Source organism: Anolis sagrei, chromosome 6 (assembly GCF_037176765.1).
Source record: "Anolis sagrei isolate rAnoSag1 chromosome 6, rAnoSag1.mat, whole genome shotgun sequence".
NCBI classification, from domain to species: Eukaryota; Metazoa; Chordata; class Lepidosauria; order Squamata; family Dactyloidae; genus Anolis; species Anolis sagrei.
Window position 1 is genome coordinate 39,857,314 of NC_090026.1, and position 20,356 is coordinate 39,877,669.

The window sequence follows — 20,356 nt, forward strand, 5'->3', positions numbered from 1 at the left end:
TTATGTGATTCAAGCTGAAACTAAATCTTCTCCAAAGGGGCAATGACATCCAAATTATTTAAAAGACCTAGGTACATAAAATGGTTATATCGCACCAGGAGATTGACTATGCCAAAAAGGGCTGCCACCACCAAAAAGGCCATCTCCCTCCTAGTTTCCAATTTTAATCATTTGGTGATCCTACTTTATAAGTGAAGTTTATTTGCACGTACTGAAATAACCCATACATTTCCCCACACTTCCCAGAATGCATAGCAGACCCAGAGGAGAATCTTACATTATTATTTACATACAACATCTGTTGCAAATTATAATTGTAAACTGTTCTCAATTGATTTTGCCTATCCAATTGTTTTGTTAACAGCTGCAGCAAGCTTCTATATTACCAAATAAAGAAAGAAGGTAATGGACAGACCCGCTTAAACCCATATGTTATTGTGATTTTGACTGAAGATGAAAAGATAAACTTTAACAGTACGTCCTGCAGCGGACGTCTTTTAAATTAGATTGATCCACTTACTATACACATGAGCCAATGTAAAATGAGATGAATGCCATGGACAAAATTGCTTATTCCATCTCATCAAAAGACTTTTTAGCATTGATGCATGTAAGCTAGCAATATTACTCAGTGTGAACAACATGCACAACCAAATTGACTCTGCCAATAATTACTAGTAGAGCCCCATCATTGCCCTCCTTCAGGCCACTGCGGCACCAACAGGCCCAGGAGAGTCTCATCATCACCCTTCTCCTAGGCACCAATGGACCTAGGAGAGCCCCATCATTAACCTCCTATAAGCCGCTGTGGCACCAATGGGCCCAGGAGAGTCTGGTCATCACCCTCCTCCACGTTGCCGCTGTACCAACGGGTCTAGGAGAGCCCCGTCATTGACCTATTCCAGGCAACCACAGCACCAAGGGCCCAGGAGTGCCTCATCATCGCCCTCATCCAGGTTGCCACTGAACCAATAGTCCAAGAAGAGACCCGTCATCGCTCTCCTCCAGGTCACTGTGGAACCAATAGCCCCAAGAGGACTACATCATTCCCTTCCTCCAGGCCGCTGCAAACACCACTGGGATTAGGAGGGCCTCGTCATCACCCTTCTCCAGGTTACTGAAACCAATGGGCTTAGGAGAGCCAGGAGTGCCTCATCATCGCCCTCCTCCAGGTTGCCGCTGAACCAATAGTCTAAGGAGAGACCCATCATCACCCTCCTCCAGGTCACTGTGGAGCCAATAGGCCCAAGAGGACCACATCATCACCTTCCTCTAGCCCGCTGCGACACTACTGGGCCTAGGAGGACCTCGTCATCACCCTTCTCCAGGCCACCGCAGCACCAATGGGCTTAGGAGAGCCTTGTCATCACCCTCCTCCAGGCTGTGACAGGACCAACGGGCCCGGGATAGCCTCATCACTACTTTTATTCAGGCTGCGACGGCGGCAGTTTATTTGTTGTTCCTTGTTGGTTTTGGCCATAAATGTTTGTTCTTTTCTCTGTAAACTGCCCTGAGTCCCTTTAGGGAGATAGGGCAGGTTATAAATAAAGTATCATAATCATCATCATCACTAGCCAAAAAGAGGTCATAACAGACAATGAGAAAGATGGTCCTTCAACTCCATCCTTACCTCTATTCTAAGAGTCTTTGAGAAAAAATTTAGGCACCATCAGAACTGCCTGCCATCAATGTTTACACACACACACACACACACAAACCACTACAAAAATTAGGCAACTTGAATCCGGAACTTGGTTAAACTTCCTTACCTAAGATCAATGGGACCTGGAATTAACAATTCAATGTTCCTGGTTCTTTTTCTCTGAAACAGAAGTGGGTCAATAAATGTCCAAAGTTGGGGCTTAAAAAGGTTTCTGGGGCAAATCCTGTGTGTCTTAGGTTATCACTGTGCCTTCATGACTCCTTGGCTGTTACGCCCTGGTCCTATACGACTGGACTGTCAAACCCTACTTCCTCTATTGCACTTCAAAAATTCCAAACCTGCAGTTTTAGAATATGCAAACACTACATAAAACATGATCTTTATTTCAGTGGTAGGAGATGCAGGTTCTTGCATAACTTGAGACTGATGCAGTATATGGTTCTATTTCTAGAGTGATTAGATACAATCGTTATAGATTAGCGTTTTTCAACCTGGGGTTCAGGACCCCTGGGGAGGTCACGAGGGAGTGTCAGATATGTCACCAAAGACCACCAGAAAACACAGTATTTTCTGTTGGTCACGGGGGTTCTGTGTGAGAAGTTTGTCCAAAGACATTGAATACTTGCCTATATGTAAAACCGCCTTGAGTCCCCTTCAGGATAGAGAAAGGCAGGATATAAATAGGGTACATAAATAAATAAATAAGTTTGGCCCAATTCTATCTTTGGTGGAGTTCAGAACGCTCTTTGATTGCAGGTGAACTATAAATCCCAGCAACGACAACTCCCAAATGCCAGGTCTATTTCCACAAACTCCATCAATGTTTACATTTGAGCATATTGCGTATTCGTGCCAAGTTTGGTCCAGATCCATCATTGTTTGAGTCCACAGTGCTCTCTGGATGTAGGTAAACTACAACTCCAAAACTCAACGTTGGTGCCCACCAAACTCTTCTGGTATTTTCTGTTGGTCACAGGAGTTCTGTGTGCCAAGTCTGGTTCAATTTCATCATTGACTGAGTTCAGAATGCTCTTTGATTGTAGGTGAACTGAAAATCCCAGCAACTACAACTCCCAAATGACAAAATCAATCCCTCAAAACCCCACCAGTAATCAAATGTGGGCATATACAGTATTTGTGCCAAATTTGGTCCAGTGAATCAAAATACATCCTGCATATCAGGTATTTACATTACGATTCATAACAGTAGCAAAATTACAGTTATTAAATAGTAATGAAAATAATGTTATGGTTGGGGGGTCACCATCACATGAGGAACTGCATTAGGGGGTTGCAGCATTAGGAAGGTTGAGAATCACTGCTCTAGATGCAGTGATGGGTGTCCTACTGTATGCTCGTGAATGATGGAGAGCACAAAGATGGGGGAAGAATGGCATAGGAATGTCTCTACCGAACGCATCTGCCTCTACGTCCCACCTCGTAACTTAAGATCATCCAGGGAGGCCCAGCTCTCGCTCCCACCAACATCACAAATGTGGTGGGGACAAGAGACAGGGCCTTCTAGGTGGTGGCCCCATGCTTCCATGCTTCCGAGCAAGATACGATCAATCCCATCCCTCCTGGCTTTCAGGAAGAAAGTAAAATCATGGCTATAGGACCAGGCTTTCGGTCAGCAGACATAAATTAGCACTTTAGTGGAAATGGATTGGAAAGGAGATTTACACGAGGATCCGATTCTATTTGGTAACAAATGTTCTTATATTGTTTTATTAGTGGCTTATATATTTTATGTATTTTAATGGTTTGATGGTTTGTTTAACGGTTATTGTATTAATTGTTCATGTAACGGCATCACATTGCTGCCTATGTAAGCCGTCCTGAGTCCCCCTTTTGGGGCGGAGAAGAGACGGGATATAAATACCAGAAATAAATAAATACTATTCAAATATAAATGCTATAGTGGAGAAATGGGCTAGCAAAATGTCAGGATCTTCACATCTTGTATACATTCCAAAAATGGTGCTGGCTCTTTAAATGGAAAAAAAATCTGGCATATTTCAAATCCCAGGCTGGGTATGGTCTCAAAAACAAAGCACTTTGTTATCAATTTTAAAACAGAAGATTACCCCTTTAAAAAGCAGTGCAAGTTTGGAAAACCATCTTTGCAAGGCTAGAGATCAAGCTCCGTCACCCTTTTTTTGGTGTTGTTAGGGCTCCTTCTCCCATTTAAATCTACGCCAAAAGGATTTCCCTTGCGAGCCATACGGAACTGCTAGAGATTTCCCTTCTGTGCCACGCAAAGCTTCAGGAAAGCCAGCCTCGGCTATAAATAACCCCTTTGCAGACATCCCTGACTTCCGGTTCTGCAGTTCTCCCCTGCTGCCAGTCCCATCCTCCTCCTCCTCCCCGCTCCTTCCAGGCAGGAAAGAAAATTACCAATGAAAGCAAGCGTGCAAATTCCCAAGAGGAGAGGATGGAGATGGGGGTCTCCTGTACGCCCCTCTCCTCATTTTTCTCAAAAAATCTGGCGATGGGAGGGGGATGGGGAAGAGAAAGATATAGATGTTGTCGTCGGATGCCATTCTTTAAAGCCATCTGCAAAATTATCCCAGCATCCTACAATAGGGGATATGTTTAAATGGTGGGTCTTCTCTCCCAGCTCCATTTCGGAATAGGAAATGCACTTACAATATAGGGAAACATACCACCACCCAAAGCAACTCAACCCATGGGAAGAGGGACTCCTAGTTCTGTTTCATTCTCATTTCTCTTAGAGAGAGAGAGAAAAGGGGAGGGAGGGAGACGCGAAATTATCAGCAGCAAGGAGAAGTAAGGATGACCTAGAAAACAAAGCTGAATGTGGAATGAGAAACGCAGGGAGGGGGGAAAAAGACAAGAGGATTCTCGAACCAATCCAAAGGTTGACTGAGGGGATATGTTGGTCATTAACGCAGCAGGGAGGTGGGTTCCCAAAGGTATCTGGGAGAGGTGATCCAATGAGACTATCTGCAGATTAAAGGCCAAAGGGAATCTTTGGCCAAGCTCCGAGATTGAGGCAAGGTTTGTTTGGAATAGGTAGACCAGGTTGCATGAACGGATTCCCTATGGAGAGTGACCAGGGTTGAGATCTCATTTGGAAAATGAGGGAGAAAAGAAGGGGGAAGAGCCAAGTAGGAATTTCAGACGCTGATGATAAACAGCAGCCGGATATTGTGCATACTGTGCCTTAAATTCCTCCTTCCCGACTCTCTCCCACAAAAGAAAGAGATTTTGTCCATTTGCATTTTCTCTGCCTGTATTCCAGTAGAAAGAAAAGAGTTATACAGAAATGTTTGCTTCTCTCCTATGTGTGTGTCTGCACCAGGGGCACACAAACAATTGTGTACATGTTTATTTTGAACCAACAAGGCAGAAACGATGCTGTGTTTGAGTGTGCTGGATTCTGCATTTTTATTGCGGCTGTGTTGCGCTGCTTGAGGGTGTGGTTTTCTAGCTGTAGATTCTTATAGAGACATATGTTCCTCTCTGTTTGCATATTACTTCTCTCCCTCTCTGCTTTTCTCTATGCCTTCCCCACTGCACACATCCCAGATTATATTTGCGGTTAGGATTTCTTTGTCCACACCGTTCTGCATGGAATACATACAGATGTGCTCTAATTTCGCTCACTCACATGATCAAAGTTTCAAAAATGTGAAGAAATATAAAGGGAACTCTGCCATGTCTCATGAAAAAATATAAGAGTTTAAGAGTATAAGGAACAATACTGCTATGATGGGCCCTTTAAGACAGGGAATGGCTCTGAAAGGTAAATAGGATCTGAAAGTATTATTGAAATAGAGAGAAGGTGTAGTGGTTTGAACATTAGACTATAACTCTAGAGACAAGGGTTTAGCCATGGAAACATACTGGGTGATTTGGACAAGTCACTCTCTCTCTCAACCTTAGAGGAAGGCAAAGGTGACCAACTCTTGCCATGAGAATCCCATGATATTTTCACCTTAAAGGTAAAGGTTTTCCCCTGACATTAAGTCCAGTCGTGTCCGACTCTGGGGGTTGGTGCTCATCTCCATTACTAAGCCAAAGAGCCGGCATTGTCCGTAGACACCTCAAAGGTTATGTGGCCAGCATGACTGCATGGAGCGTCGTTACCTTCCTGCCAGAGCGGTATCTATTGATCTACTCATATTTGCATGTTTTCGAACTGCTAGGTTGGCAGAAGCTGGGGCTGACAGTGGAAGCTAAAGCCACTCCCCAGATCTGAACCTGCAATCTTTTGGTCAAGAAGCTCAGAAGCTCAGCAATTTAACCCACTGTATTCACCTTAGGGCCGCCATAAGCTGCACTGTAGTTGTGTGTATTCAAGGTGTTTCCAGCTTATGGTGGCCCTATGTTCACCTTAGGGCCACCATAACATGGAAACACCTTGAATACACACAATATGTATTACTACAATGCAGGCCTTCTCACTCCACTTAAAGAATTGCTCCACCATGGAGGTACAGGTAAGGGAAGCTTCTTATTCTAGCGTCTGGTGAAAAAATATGGATGGATTACTCCATGCAAACATGAAGAAATTACATCCAGGTCTCACACCTATCAAATTGTCATAAGGCTTTGGGTAACTGATTCTCTTCATTCACTCAACAATGACAGAGCCAATCCAAAATATTCTGTTGCCTGTAGAAAAGGGCAAGTGGTTTTTTTTACCTGTGATTCCATTTTCCAAAGTGAACTAAACTTGCCGTTAGATCTTATTGCCAATGCTTTTGACAGGACAACAACCTCCACTTCACCTGTTTATCTTAGGAATCAACGGCCAGATCATGAGGAACACACAACTCTATCCTCTGACAGTAGTGATTCCCAACCTGTGGTTTGTGAACCATCAGTGGTCTGCAAGAACTAAAATATGGTCCATGGCCTCACCATTACTACACCATTACAATGAGAGAGACTGGTCTTGCAAAACCCTTTTATAGTACTGAAGCTTATTAAATATGGTTTTCTGTGGTCAAGCAGATGGTGACTACTGGATGGCATATGTTCTGTATCTGATACTAGAGCTGGTGTGGTCTATCCAATGCAATTTTCTGAATCAGCACCCCAAATAACGAAACCAAATCTAAAGTTGACCAAAACCTTATTTGCAACCCTTTTGGTACTAATGTTGGAGAGTGGTCCATGGTCAAAAAAAGGTTACAAAGAAGAACGAGGCAGGGTGATGCTGCTGCCTCTTCCACGCCACACGCCTTCTGTCATCTGAGGTAACCGCCTCACTAGCTCTGAGAACACAGACTTTCTTCATAAGGTGGGCCCTCAAAGAATATTTACTCCTTCCACCATTTGTATGCTGTCCTTCTACCAAGGACTTCTGGATGACTCACAGAGGATTATTCTATTTTATCCTCTATCTGACTTGTTATGAGCCTGTGTTATCTAACACACTTTCCAACACACTCACATTCCGGTCTCAGTGATTCAGTGCAAACCGTAGTAATGGTATAAGCACATAAGCTGAGGGAGGAAGTATATGAACCTGTGAGGTAGAGGAACAGTCATTTGGATCCACAAGACACCAATGACGGCCATAGAAATCCGTACTCTAGACCCCACAAACCAAATCCCAGGATAGTATATATCTCATTTTGGTCTTTGCCAAGCAATAGGATTAAGACTCAGCTCTGCATGCCCATTTCACATATGAAAACGTAGACATGCTTGGCTGAGCAGCATCAAATGTGATCAAGAGGACAAAAATTGCTAATGAGAAAGAGCGTAAGAACTTAGGAGAAGCTCTAGAACAGTCGTTCTCAACCTTCCAAATGCCATGACCCCTTAGTTCACCTACATCCAAAGAATACTATGGACTCAAACAGTGAAGGATCTGGACCAAACTTGACACAAATACTCCATATGCCCAAATGGGAACACTGATGGAGTTTAGGGAAAATAGACCTTGACATTTGGGAGTTGTCGTTGCTGGGATTTATAGTTCACCTACAATCAAAGAGCATTCTGAACTCCACCAATGATATAATTGTGCCCCCATGACTGACAGAAAACACTGTGTTTTCTGATGGTCTCTGCCGACCCCTCTGAAACCCCCTCGTGACACTCCCCCCAGGGGTCCTGACCCCCAGGTTGATAAACACTGCTCTAGAATTTTTTTTTCCTGAGTCTAGTAGGAAGGGCAAGTTTTGGCTTCTTTTTTCATATTTAATAATACTTTGCAAAATACTTTGCACTCTGAACTCATTTTGCAGCCAATCAAGAAAGCTGAGGTCAAAGGAAGAAGTGAGATGAAGAGAGAGCACATTTTAAAGGCAGCTGAAAAAATGGGAGGACAGGATTAATTGGTCCTATCCTTACCAAATCAGGAGATATAGAGGATGTGCAGCAGTCAGAGGAATACATTTTCCCACTGCAGCTGTATAAAAGCCAATCAAATGGGTTGTTGTAGGTTTTTCAGGCTATATGGACTTCACAACTCTGAGGATGCTTGCCATAGATGCAGGCAAAATGTCAGGAGAGAATGCTTCTAGAACATAGCCATATAGCCCGAAAAACCTACAACAACCCAGTGATTCCAGTCATGAAAGCCTTCGACAAGCCAATCAAATGCTTTGAATACTAAAAAAGTCATATAAACACATCTTTCTCATGATTTCAATGCAGGTTGAAATATTACTTCCTTTTTTTAATTCTCCCCAAGACAGCATTTTACCCATTTTATGTGGTTTTTGCCACATACACCTATCCAGACACGTGTTATATCTGCATGCCAACAGAACCAGGGAAAAAATGATATCCTGAAAGCTGCAGAGTCGGCAAAAAGCTTGATGTTGCTGCTGCTTTGTGTGGAGTATCATGGATTAGGAGGGCATGAGATTTCCTGGCAATCATATTTGGACAGAGTCAGTATTAACGTGGCACAAGAGAGACCAAGGTACCTTCAAGTCTTGTTTTACTCAAGGCCAATAAGAAAGCTCTACAGTTTGCAGGCAAATCTGCTTTCTTGGAGACAATGAACCAAGCGGACACAGCCCAACCCTCTCTGTCCCTTTCCCATCTACCTCAGGACTCACAGGATGAACCAGTTCAATTGTTTTTGTTTTGCCTTAGGATATATTCGCAGGAAGAAAGGTATAAATGCAGATAGCATCAGGACCTCGCCTATAGAGGCCACTCAGTAAGGTGTGCCTTATCTCTGTACTGGAAACGCCATGACATCCAGTTTCTTATATGACCTGTGAATGTTCTGTGGGTACTTCCCCCTAAACCGTGAATGCACAACGTGGGAATAATAACAATGGCCTAAAGTATAGGTAAAGGTTTCCCCTTGACATTAAGTCTAGTCGTGTCCAACTCTTGGGGCTGGTGCTCATCTTGATGTCTAAGCCAAAGAGCCAGTGTTATCCATAGACGCCTCCTAGGTCATGTGGCTGGCATGATTGCATGAAGCGCCGTTACCTTCCTGCAGAAGTGGTATCTATTGATCTACTCACATTTGTATGTTTTCAAACTCCTAAGTTGGCAGAAGCTGGAGCTAACAGCAGGAGCTCACCCTGCCCCCTGAATTTGAACCGCTGACCTTTTGGTCAGCAACTTCAGCAGCTCAGCAGTTTAACCCACTGCTTTCAAGATTGTTTCATGATTTATTGGATCTAGATGATACACCTATACACTGGAATACTTCACAGAGAGTGTATCATTAAGAAGAATAAGATATAATTCTTATTTCTCTGTCATGTTGGGTTTCTAAATAGTGCAGTCCAAGAAAACCACATTTAATTTGCTTGATTGCAAACAGCTCCCCTCCCACATTAATGTATGTGACTTTCTTTGTATCCTGCGAACTCATTTCCAATGCAATATTTATTTATGACTATTCTCATTACAATTCTCATCCTGAGCTATTCATTATGTATATGCCCTACTTTCAAGGAGGATCCCATTCTGAAAAAAAAATCATGGGAGAAATATCACAGAGCTCTGATCTGACCAAATTACCAGAACAGAAAGTATTTCCAGAAATAATGAAGTTGGTCATATTTTGTTAAGTTCCAAGTCAACAAAGAGTTCAGGTGCAGGATGGAAGTTTGCAATGAAGGGCCCAAGTTCCTAGTTCTTCCTGATTTAAGTTATCTCCAGATGAAAGCAAGGCAACAGTTAACACATACTAGAGGCCTGGCCAAAGTAGATCCCAATTGCGTGAAAAAAGTCAGGAGGCACGCTTGAGCCCTTCCACACAGCCATAAAACCAGAATATTGAGGCAGACAATCCCAAAATATCTGGTTTGTTATCTGAGTCCACCCTGCCATATATTCCAGTTCAAAGCAGAAAATCTGGGTTGTGGAAGGAGCCTGGGAAAAAGTTTGGAAAGTTTGACTATTCAGTATCAGGCAACCATTTTGGATGTTTGGATTAGTTATGAAACTGATAGACAAGGATATCTAAAAGTATGACATTCAATTTTTGTGGGTGTTGCTTTAATTCACTGCAAACATTACCCCAGGATGTTTTTTCCAGCTAAGAGTAGAATCCCGATTTTAACCATTCTGGATTTTCTCCCCATCCCTTGCCTTTTGCAAAATAAATTAGTTTCAAGACCAAGAGTTAAATATCCCTCTCTGGAGAGAGAAAAAACCAAACGAAGAAAAATTGGAAAGGGGAAGGGAACACATATAACTCAAATCCAAATCACAGGCTGATTAACAACCCACACGCTCCAGGAAGGGCCTGGGATAGCAATTAGGGAGGGCTTTAGGAAGAACAATAAGGTTTAGTTGGACAAGAAAGAGATATTTGGGGGGGGGGGGGCAGAGGGAATTGCAAAATTTTGCATAGAGAGAAGGGTTGGTTTAATGACCTACATAGGTATGGGAAACTGAAACATTTTCTTTTTTAAATGATCCATGTTGTACATTACAGCATGTTACGCACACAAAGTTCAGAAAGGACCCTCACCCCAAATATGGCCTGTTTCCCCACCACTACCATCCCATTCTCTGCTAGCTCACCCACCCACCCACTCACCCACAGAGAGGCTGTTCGCATATGTATATATAGAAAGATTAAAGGCTTGGTGTACTATTTAGTTAATTGGATTTTGCCGGAGATCTTATCAGAGGCTGGGAACTGAACACCCAGCTGGAAAGGAGGGGAGTTTACTTGGTGCAACTCCTCTCCTCTGTGTTTCCTTCCCCAGATTTGGATCAAATTCATACAAAAATCAATCTATGGAAACATAAACAACTCCTCCCTCCAATGCAAGTCCTCTAATTGTTACCTAGATCAAACTAAACAGACCGTGGGACTGTTTGTCCACCACTGGGGAGTTGGGGGAAGGGACAACATATAAGAGAAAGCAATGGCATACTTGCACTGAGCAGAGACAATATTAGAAGTTTGCACTGTTACAGACCCAGCTGAGAGTATTTTCAATATGGGCCAATGGCAAGGGAGAATTGCTGATAAATAAGGAGGGAGTATCCACCCACATAAACTTGAGCTGGACACCAAAGCATTGTGGAAAAAGTCCTTTCACCTACATATAAAAATATAAGTCACTCTTGTTTGTGGATTTTGCTATTTGGCACCATTCCCTTCACCGACCACTCGAAACACAACCAACAGAATTGGAAATATTCCTTAATACTAACAGATTAAAAGGGAATCCAAAGGTAAAAATTCTCATAGAGAATCTGAAAGCATTTGGGAGGAAGGGGAAAGGAAAGCCATGTGTCTCAACAGGGCATGGTTCTCTCCAAAGCAAAAATAAGAAAAGGACCCAACATGCAGCGCGCACCCCAATACGCATACAACCACAATACAAAAGCACCATTTTATAGCCCCAGCTCTCGATCCCAACCCTCCAATGCAAATCACAACAGGGTAGGCTTTGGGTCTCCCTAAACCAAAGATGACAGATCCCATCCTGCCAACCTCCACCCCACTCAATTACAGGGCAGCTCCTAATCTTTCTTAATAAGGTCACCTCAAAAGCTGGCAAGAGGGGAGAGAGGGCAACGAGGGTGTCACCCCAGCTGGGCCGGGCCCAGGAGGGGGATCGCATTATACGTACAGTGATTGGAACTGTTCCAATGCTGGTTACGGACAGGGGTGCTGTAAGGGTTAGGGTTTCCGGGTCCTTTGTCCTGGATCAAGCAGGCACGGTTCTGGTTGTAAAAATCCATCATGAAGAAGGGGTTAGGACTGTTGCTTAAACCAGCTACATCCACACTTTCGTACATCTTCTCCAGGCAGAACAAGAGGATAAGAAGGTTGGGGGCTTGTGGAGGGTGGAGGGGGATGGGAAGGAGGGAATCAAAGCAAAAGTTTGGTTTCTGAAGGATCGGAGAGCAGAATCCTATACTGGCGACGACGACGAATCCCAAAGAGACAAGGGGGAGGCTTTTTGTCGGTTGTTTTCTGTTTCCTGATCCTTCTCCCCCTCTCCGCCGCCTCTTGATCCCTAGCGGGGAAGTATTTAGGGAATCCAAACGCGGCTGGGGAATCCGCCAAACAGGCCGGGTTGGCCACCAGTGTCTTTGCTTCGAGTTAAAACACACAAAAAAACAAAACAAAAACAAAACCCAAAAGATAATATTCAAGTCTTCAATCTTCTATTCCAGACGCGTCCCTTGGGAAATAGGCCGGCCAATCCAAGCTGAGATGCTGTTTCCCGTTTCGAGACAAAATGTATTTATAAATCCCAAAAAAAGAAAAGAAAAGAAAAAGAAGAGGAATGTTTTACTTTGAGAAAAAAATAATAATAACAAAATCCACTCCGCCTTCCCAAAAACCAGAAGGAGACTCACTGGTGTTAGATAGCATTTTGGTCACATTTCCGCCTCCTGTTCAGTCCCATGGTTCTCTCTCCTTCTCCCAAACTAACAAGAGGAAAGAAAGGAAAGGGAGGGGAAGGAATATCCTTTCGCTTCAGTTTTAAAAAAAGGGGGGAGAAAAAGTTTCACACACACTCATACAAAAAAAAAAGAAGAAGTAAGGCTTCCTGGTAGAAATAAAAGAGCTTTTTCCTGTCCAGCAGATGACTGAATGTAATGCACCGAAAACTGTGCTCATGGGTTATGTACACACATATCTTAAAATTGCATCTCTGTCCCCTGCCAGAGAAAGAGAGGGAGGGAAAGGCGGAGGGGAGGGGAGGAGAGAAAGAGAAGAGATGAATGGTACAAATGTGTTGTCAGGTTTTGAATGCTTGAGAAGATGCCAAGGCCTGGAACCCCCCCTGAATCTCCTTGGTTGCAGATTTCTTTTGGTCCTTCCTTCCTTCTCTCCCTGGGAAAGAGAGGGAAAGAGAGAATGTGTGGGTGCGTGCACGCCTCTGTGTGTGTGTGTGATGTACAGGACTGATAGATTAAAGGCAGCACAAAATCTTTCCTGACACGAAAAGTCGGCTCTGGACTGGCTTAACTCTTTCCTTACCTGCCACGTGCTGTGTCTTGCGCAGCCCCAACCAACTGCAGGGAAGCACAGGATGGGGGAGGAGGAAGAGGAGGAGGAGAGAAAGAGAGAGGAATGAATGAATGAAAGAAAGAAAAGGGGAGGAGGGACGGAGGAAGGGGGGGAAAAATGACAGCCATGGAAAAAAATGCCTCTCCAACAGCTGTCTCCAGCTACAAAGCTGCAGCGCCTGCATCTTCCTCGGGTGCTTTCCCCATCGCTGGAGCGGAGCAGCAGTGGCGGCTTCCTCGGCGAGGAGGACAAGCAGGAGGGCCCCCTCTTTTTTGTATGGCAAGGAACCGGCCCGGGCGGCCCCTTTCTTCGCCTGCATCACCCCTCTCAGAAAGGGAGGTCTCTGCTGCTCCTCTAGCCGCCCCTCATTTGCGTAATGTTATGCAGCTGAACTCCGCCTGAACTCTCCTTGCAAAAAAGCTTCACCTCCAAATGACCCACTCACAGGCCTTCTCCTTCCCTGTGACATCACAGGGGCGCCCTCCTCCTCCTCCTCTTTGCCTGCCAAGGGCTGCCACCGGCATGCCGCTGCTGCTGCTTCGGCCAAACATCACCACACGGTCGAATCCAGACCCACCAGCCAAGGGAGATACCTGGTTATAGGGACCATGGTGCAGAGGCCAGTAAGGAAAGAGGGAGACAAAACCTGCTTAGATATGTTTATAACAAAAAAAAGTGGGATGTAGCCGGGCAACTGACATCTGTACACACGTAGACACACACCTCTGTCTAAGGATGGGGATTTGGATCCAAGATGAGTCAATGTACCTACAAACTCACTAAGGCCGAGTAAGCCGCACCGAGTCCCTCCGGGGAGAGACGGTGGGTTATAAAGATTATTTATTTCTGGTATTTCTACCCTCGTCTCTTCTCTAACCACGAAGGGAGGACTCAGGACGGTATACATTTAGTAAGACACATACCTCTGTCTAAGGATGAGGATTTTGATCCAAGATGAGTCAATGTACCTACAAGCTCACTAAGGCCGAGGTTTTACTAAGGCCGAGTAAGCCGCACCGAGACCCTCTGGGGAGAGACGGTGGGGTATAAATAAATTTATTTATTTCTGGTATTTCTACCCCGTCTCTTCTCTAACCCCGAAGGGGGGACTCAGGATGGCTTACATTTAGTAAGACATACACCTCCGTCTAAGGATGGGGATTTGGATCCAAGATGAGTCGATGTACCTACAAGCTCACTAAGGCCGAGGTTTTACTAAGGCCGAGTAAGCCGCACCGCGTCCCTCCGGGGAGAGACGGTGGGGTATAAATAAATTTATTTATTTCTGGTATTTCTACCCAGTCTCTTCTCTAACCCCGAAGGGGGGGACTCAGGACGGTTTACATTTAGTAAGACACACACCTCTGTCTAAGAATGGGGATTTGGATCCAAGTATGCTGGGGAAAGTGGAACGCAAATGGAAGAGGGGCCGACCAAGGGCAAGATGGATGGATGGCATCCTTGAAGTGACTGGACTGACCTTGAAGGAGCTGGGGGTGGTGACGGCCGACAGGGAGCTCTGGCATGGACTGGTCCATGAGGTCACGAAGAGTCGGAGACGACTGAACGAATGAACAACAAATTTATTTATTTATGGTATTTCTACCCCATCTCTTCTCTAACCCCGAAGGGGGGACTCAGGACGGCTTACATTTAGTAAGACACACATCTCTGTCTAAGGATGGGGATTTGGATCCAAGATGAGTCAATGTATCTACAAACTCACTATGGCTGAGGTTTTACTAAGGCCAAGTAAGCCGCACCGAGTCCCTCTGGGGAGAGACGGTGAGGTATAAATAAATTTATTTATTTCTGGTATTTCTTCCCCGTCTCTTCTCTAACCCCAAAGGGAGGACTCAGGACGGCTTACATTTAGTAAGACACACACCTCTGTCTAAGGATGGGGATTTGGATCCAAGATGAGTCAATGTACCTACAAGATCACTAAGGTCGAGGTTTTACTAAGGCCGAGTAAGCCGCACCGAGTCCCTCCGGGGAGAGACGGTGGGGTATAAATTTATTTATTTCTGGTATTTCTACCCCGTCTCTTCTCCAACCCCAAAGGGGGGACTCAGGACGGCTTACATTTAGTAAGACACACACCTCTGTCTAAGGATGGGGATTTGGATACAAGATGAGTCAATGTATCTACAAGCTCACTAACGCCGAGTAAGCCACACCAAGTCCCTCCGGGGAGAGACTGTGGGGTATAAATAAAGATTATTTATTTAGTTATTTCTGGTATTTCTACCCCGTCTCTTCTCTAATCCCGAAGGAGGACTCAGGACGGCTTACATTTAGTAATGATACAATGTCGCTATATAACAATTACAATAATATAACCAAAATTAAATACATACGCAATCATTAAAACCAGTACATACAACATTAATTAAAACAGTAGAGCAATATGATAGTATCAATTCCAGTCAATGTCCAACTAAAGTGCTCATTATGTCTGCTGCCCAAAAACCTGTCCACAAAACCATGATTTTAATTTTTTCCTGAAAGCCAGGAGGGATGGAGTCGATCTTCTATCGTTTTGGGAATACGTTCCATAGGCGGGGAGCCACCGCCGAGAAGGCCCTGTCTCTCATTCCTGCCAAATGCATTTGCGAAGTAGACGGAAGCGAGAGCAGGGCCTCCCCGGATGATCTTAGGTTACAGGATGGGACGTAGGGGCTCAATACAGGATGCATCCGGTGGCATAGTGGGTTAAAACTCTAAGCTGCTGAACTTGCTGACTGAAAGGTCGGCGGCTCAAATCTGGAGAGCAGGATGAGCACTCGCTGTTAGCCCCAGTTTCTGCCAACCTACCAGTTTAGAAGCATGCAAATGTGAGTAGATCAATAGGTAGCGCTTCAGTGGGAAGGTAATGGCGCTCCATGCAGTTATGCCAGCCACATAGCCTTGGAGGCATCTACAGACATTTCTAAGCTCTTCAGCTTAGAAATTGAGATGAGCACCCCACCACCACCACCACCCCCCGCAGAGTTGGACACAACTAGACTTAATATGAAGGAAAAATCTTTATTTTTTTATTGATATAAATGGATTATATCCCAATATGATAAAGACACACCTACATATCGTGACTCAGTTTGGAAAGCCCTGCACTAAGGGCTGGAGAAATTAGACAGGAAACACACGTTTTTTGATCCATGAAATCTTCTCAACATCAAAACTGGATCAAAGCATAGGTACGCCATCAAGCAAAAGAAGAAATGCAGAAGCAACTGACTCAATGCCTTTTCAGTTAATCTAGACTCCACATTTGCGAGTTTGACTTTTGTAGATATGATTCAAATGTTCTCTCTAGGAATCCCGAGATCCTCCAGGGAATGATTCTATGGTCAGCTTCCAACAGAAATTGACCACAGAGTTATGCTGGAGAACCTTGAAATTCCTAGAGAGGTGTTCTCTCAGTTTTAAAAATAGTATTTTTTTATTCACGGGTTTTTTTCATGGGATCCTGTGCCCTTACTGCCAGTGAATGTGGACAGCTGACTGTAGCAGGTTGGTCCATTTGTCTATCTAGATCACTCATGCTTTCCTTAATAGACAATGGCATTTCAGGGTTACAGAAAGGGTCACATGAAGTCCTATCTGGAGATGCCAAGGACTGAACACTGGCTCTTCTGCAGGCACAGAATGGATCCTGAAAGCTATAGGCCTCTTCTATCAGGAACATGGACCAAAAATATTGTGTGACAACAATGAGTGAGAACTGAACTATGTCTATTTTGCTAAGGTTGGCAGTTTGAATCCACGAGACGGGGTGAGCTCCTGTCTGTCAGCCCCAGCTTCCCACGCTTGGACATGAGAGAAGCCTCCCACAGGATGGTAACACATCTAGGTGTCCCTTGGGCAACATCCTTGCAGAAGGCCAATTCTCTCACACCAGAAGTGACTTGCAGTATATTCTCAAGTTGCTTCTGACACGATTAAAAAAAACTATTTTGTACAAGGATCGAATTTAATACTGTAGTCAGTATCCCAAGGTTCTCTGATGTCACACCCGTCCCATTTTTAGAAGCATAAATGAAAGAAAACAATTATATTTACTCCACAAACTTGGTAAAACAAATTGTGAAAGTACGTGGAATGGTTGGTAAAGGCAGAACGGGGCCTGTGTGAAACACGAAGAGACAGGAGATGTGTTTCATGCATCCTTTTGCTCCTCTCTCATGACTAGCCAAACCAAAAGAAATTAGACAAAGTAAGAAATTAAAATCATGTGTTTTATTTAAACCCTTTATAAATAGGGCCGCTTTTGAATTCATGGTGGAGAGTGCCCCACCGCTGTGTAACAATTGGCACAGATTCTGCAGGAACGTTCTGCAAACAGAACACGTCAGTGATATAGTCTTCACAGATAATTCTTACAACAACAGCAAAAGAAAGCATGTTAGCTTTGCATTCCAGGATCATGACTGAACCCTAGAAACAAGAGATGTTTGGACAGAAGGGGAAGGGCTTATGGAATTATAAATGAATTAAATGCCTTTACTCTGCATGCCATTTCATTCTTCTCTTTACTTTACTCTTGGGCTTCTATGGGCTTATTCGCCTATTTGAAAATACCCCAAATGTCACAAAATACATGCTTCCTTCCCTCACTATACACAAGGTTGCGATGCCTTTCCCATTTCAGCTACATAATTCAGACCACACAAAGTGGGACTAATAAGAATCAAGGATAGTCAAGTGCAACATCAAATGCAACATAGATGCAGATGATTTATGCAAAGCCATGTGCTCTGGACAATACTTTCACATTCAACTCCTCAATTTCAGCCATTCTGCTCCAGAAATCAATTCCTTCCCATTGTTATGTATTGTCTTCCAGTCCTGAATAAGAGCAGAAATTATGGCAGGGACATAAAACCTTTGACCTTTGAGATGTTTAGAAGCTCAAATCTCCAGGAATGTTAGCCGGAATGGTCAATGGCATGAGATCATCATCTCACTCCACTGGACTGTAATCCAAAACATCTGGATGGCCAAAGACCTTCCAGCCCCAAATGACAACATTCTTCTCTAGGAATTGTTCAAGAAGGTGAATAACTCACCAAGCAGCCAATAATCGAATTATCCCTCAATTTTAACCCCTTCATTTTCTGAAAGTTTAAATCCTCCATGAATCATCTTTAACAATAACAAAATATGGGGAAAAAGGTGAGATACATATTAAGATACATGCACCAGGAGTTGTAGTTGCTGGGATTTATAGTTCAGCTACGAACAAAGCACATTCTGAACTCCACCAATGATGGAATTGAACCAAACTTGGCACACAGCACCTCCATGATCAACAGAAAATACTGGAAGGGTTTGGTGGGCATTGACCTTGGGTAGTTCACCTACATCCAGAGAACACAGTAGACTCAAATAATGACAGATCTGGACCAAACTTGGCTCGGATACTCAATGTGCCCAAATGTGAACACTGGTGGAGTTTATAGACCTTGACATTTGGGAGTTGTAGTTGCTGGGATTCCCCCATAGAACCCCCATGACCAACAGAAAATACTGTGTTTTCTAATGGTCTTTGGTGACCCCTCTGACACCCCTTCGTGATCCTCCCAGGGGTCCCGAACCCCAGGTTGAGAAACACTAGTTTAACCCATTAAGTCACCATCCACCGGGAGCTCCTACTGCCCAGGGAATGCCCAGATGTTTTGATGTTTTACCATCCTTGTGGGAGGCTTCTCTCATGTCTCCGCATGGAGAGCTGGAGCTGACAGAGGGAGCTCATTCCCACTCTCCCCGGATTTGAACCTGTGACCTGTTGGTCTTCTGTCCTGCCGGCACAAAGGTTTAACCCATTGCATCACTGAGGGATCCAGATAATTTCTACACAGATATATGTACATATTTTGCACATATTTTGTGGAAGTGTGCAGAAAAGCATCCCTCTCCACAGATGCCGGCATATGGAGGGTTTCATATGGCTTGCGGCATCACAAGGACAAACCACATGGTAGGGATTAAGCCACATGACAGGGGCCTATGCACCGTGTATCATAGGCCTTGCACAAAAAGCGGTGGAAAATGGGCCATGTGTATCGATGGAAGTCATTTCAAATGTACTGTTGTTCCACCCTTGCATTTGTTTACTATGCTCCAAAAGATCATAGGAAACAGTAATGGGTGAAGATGCCCTTAAAAGGTGCAAAATACACCTTTCTCGCTGCACATGTCAAAGCAAAGAGAAATATAACTTGCCAGCAAGCCACATAAAGGTTTTGGCATAACATCCCCTACAAACTGACCACTGGATATCGATGGTGTATGGCTTTTAAGTTGCCTTGACAGGTCTCAGGAATTCACAACAAGAGACAGACTGGAAACGACAGTTTCGCACTTACTTCTCACTTTCAAAAGAAATGTGGAATTGAGAGGGAGGGGGGAAAGGAAACCTGAAACTCCCTCCTTTCCTTTTAACACAGCCGGAAAATAAAAGTCTCTCCCCTTCATCTGATAAGGAGACTCCCCCAGGGTTTTATTTTTTTTTGGTCAAAATGCCGCCTGATACTGCGTGGAAATGCTTTTATAACACCCCCCTCGCCGTCACACAATCTTTCTATCTTTCAAGCCCCCCGAGGCTCGAAATCTCCGCACAAGTGTACCATAAAACACACACGCATACACACCACATCGCAGCAACTATCCCCCCCCCCCCCCACTCTTGAATTTTCCTTTCAAAAGTGAAGAGCGAGTAGGAGATATACATCCTGGGGGAAAGGGGGAGAAGGTTGTTTATGGCGAGGGTTGCTTAGAAAATGCCGTGATGAGGCACTTTGGTACTATTTTCTCTCTGACAGGACAATGCCATTCTGGTAAAACAGTAACAGGTAAATAAATAGAGAGCAATTCAAGCTTTTGTACGTCTTGTCATCTCTTCTCTTTAAGGGGAAAAAAACCTTTCAAAGAGGATAAGGTCAGGGATCAAGCATCCCCCATCCACCCCTCCTCCCCATAAAATCATCTGAAACCCTCTTTTTCTTCGAGTTGGTTTACTCCTGGATCTGTCGGGAAGAATCCTTTCCCATGATGCAAACACTGAAATTACCATACATACTGACTACGAAAGGTGTTTTTCTTCCACCGACAGCTCTACCTGGGTCCTTGGGACTTTGAACTTTAATGGCACATAATTTCAGATAAAGGACTGAGGCCACATATATCACGGGGTGGGGAGATAGGAGTAAAATGTTGTGCACCTTTGTTTCTGACCCTATCACAAG

The 20,356-nt window shown here is 44.2% G+C and overlaps 1 protein-coding gene across 5 annotated transcripts in view; it reads right to left on the reverse strand.

The window, feature by feature from the left end:
* RARA (retinoic acid receptor alpha) overlaps window positions 1–20,356 on the reverse strand; it is a 362,996-nt gene that overhangs the window by 86,381 nt on the left and 256,259 nt on the right. Inside the window, exons 1-2 of one of the 5 annotated variants that reach the window (XM_060781037.2) lie at window positions 13,077–13,407; window positions 11,713–11,806 (exon numbers count right to left, since the gene is read on the reverse strand). The exons of 2 other annotated variants lie outside the window; for them this stretch is intronic. Coding sequence is in view for 2 of the 3 variants with exons in the window: in XM_060781031.2 (XP_060637014.2) it covers window positions 13,077–13,425 (349 nt within the window). In the remaining variant the exon portion in view is untranslated. 2 more of the 5 variants (XM_060781031.2, XM_060781035.2) reach the window with 2 other exon arrangements.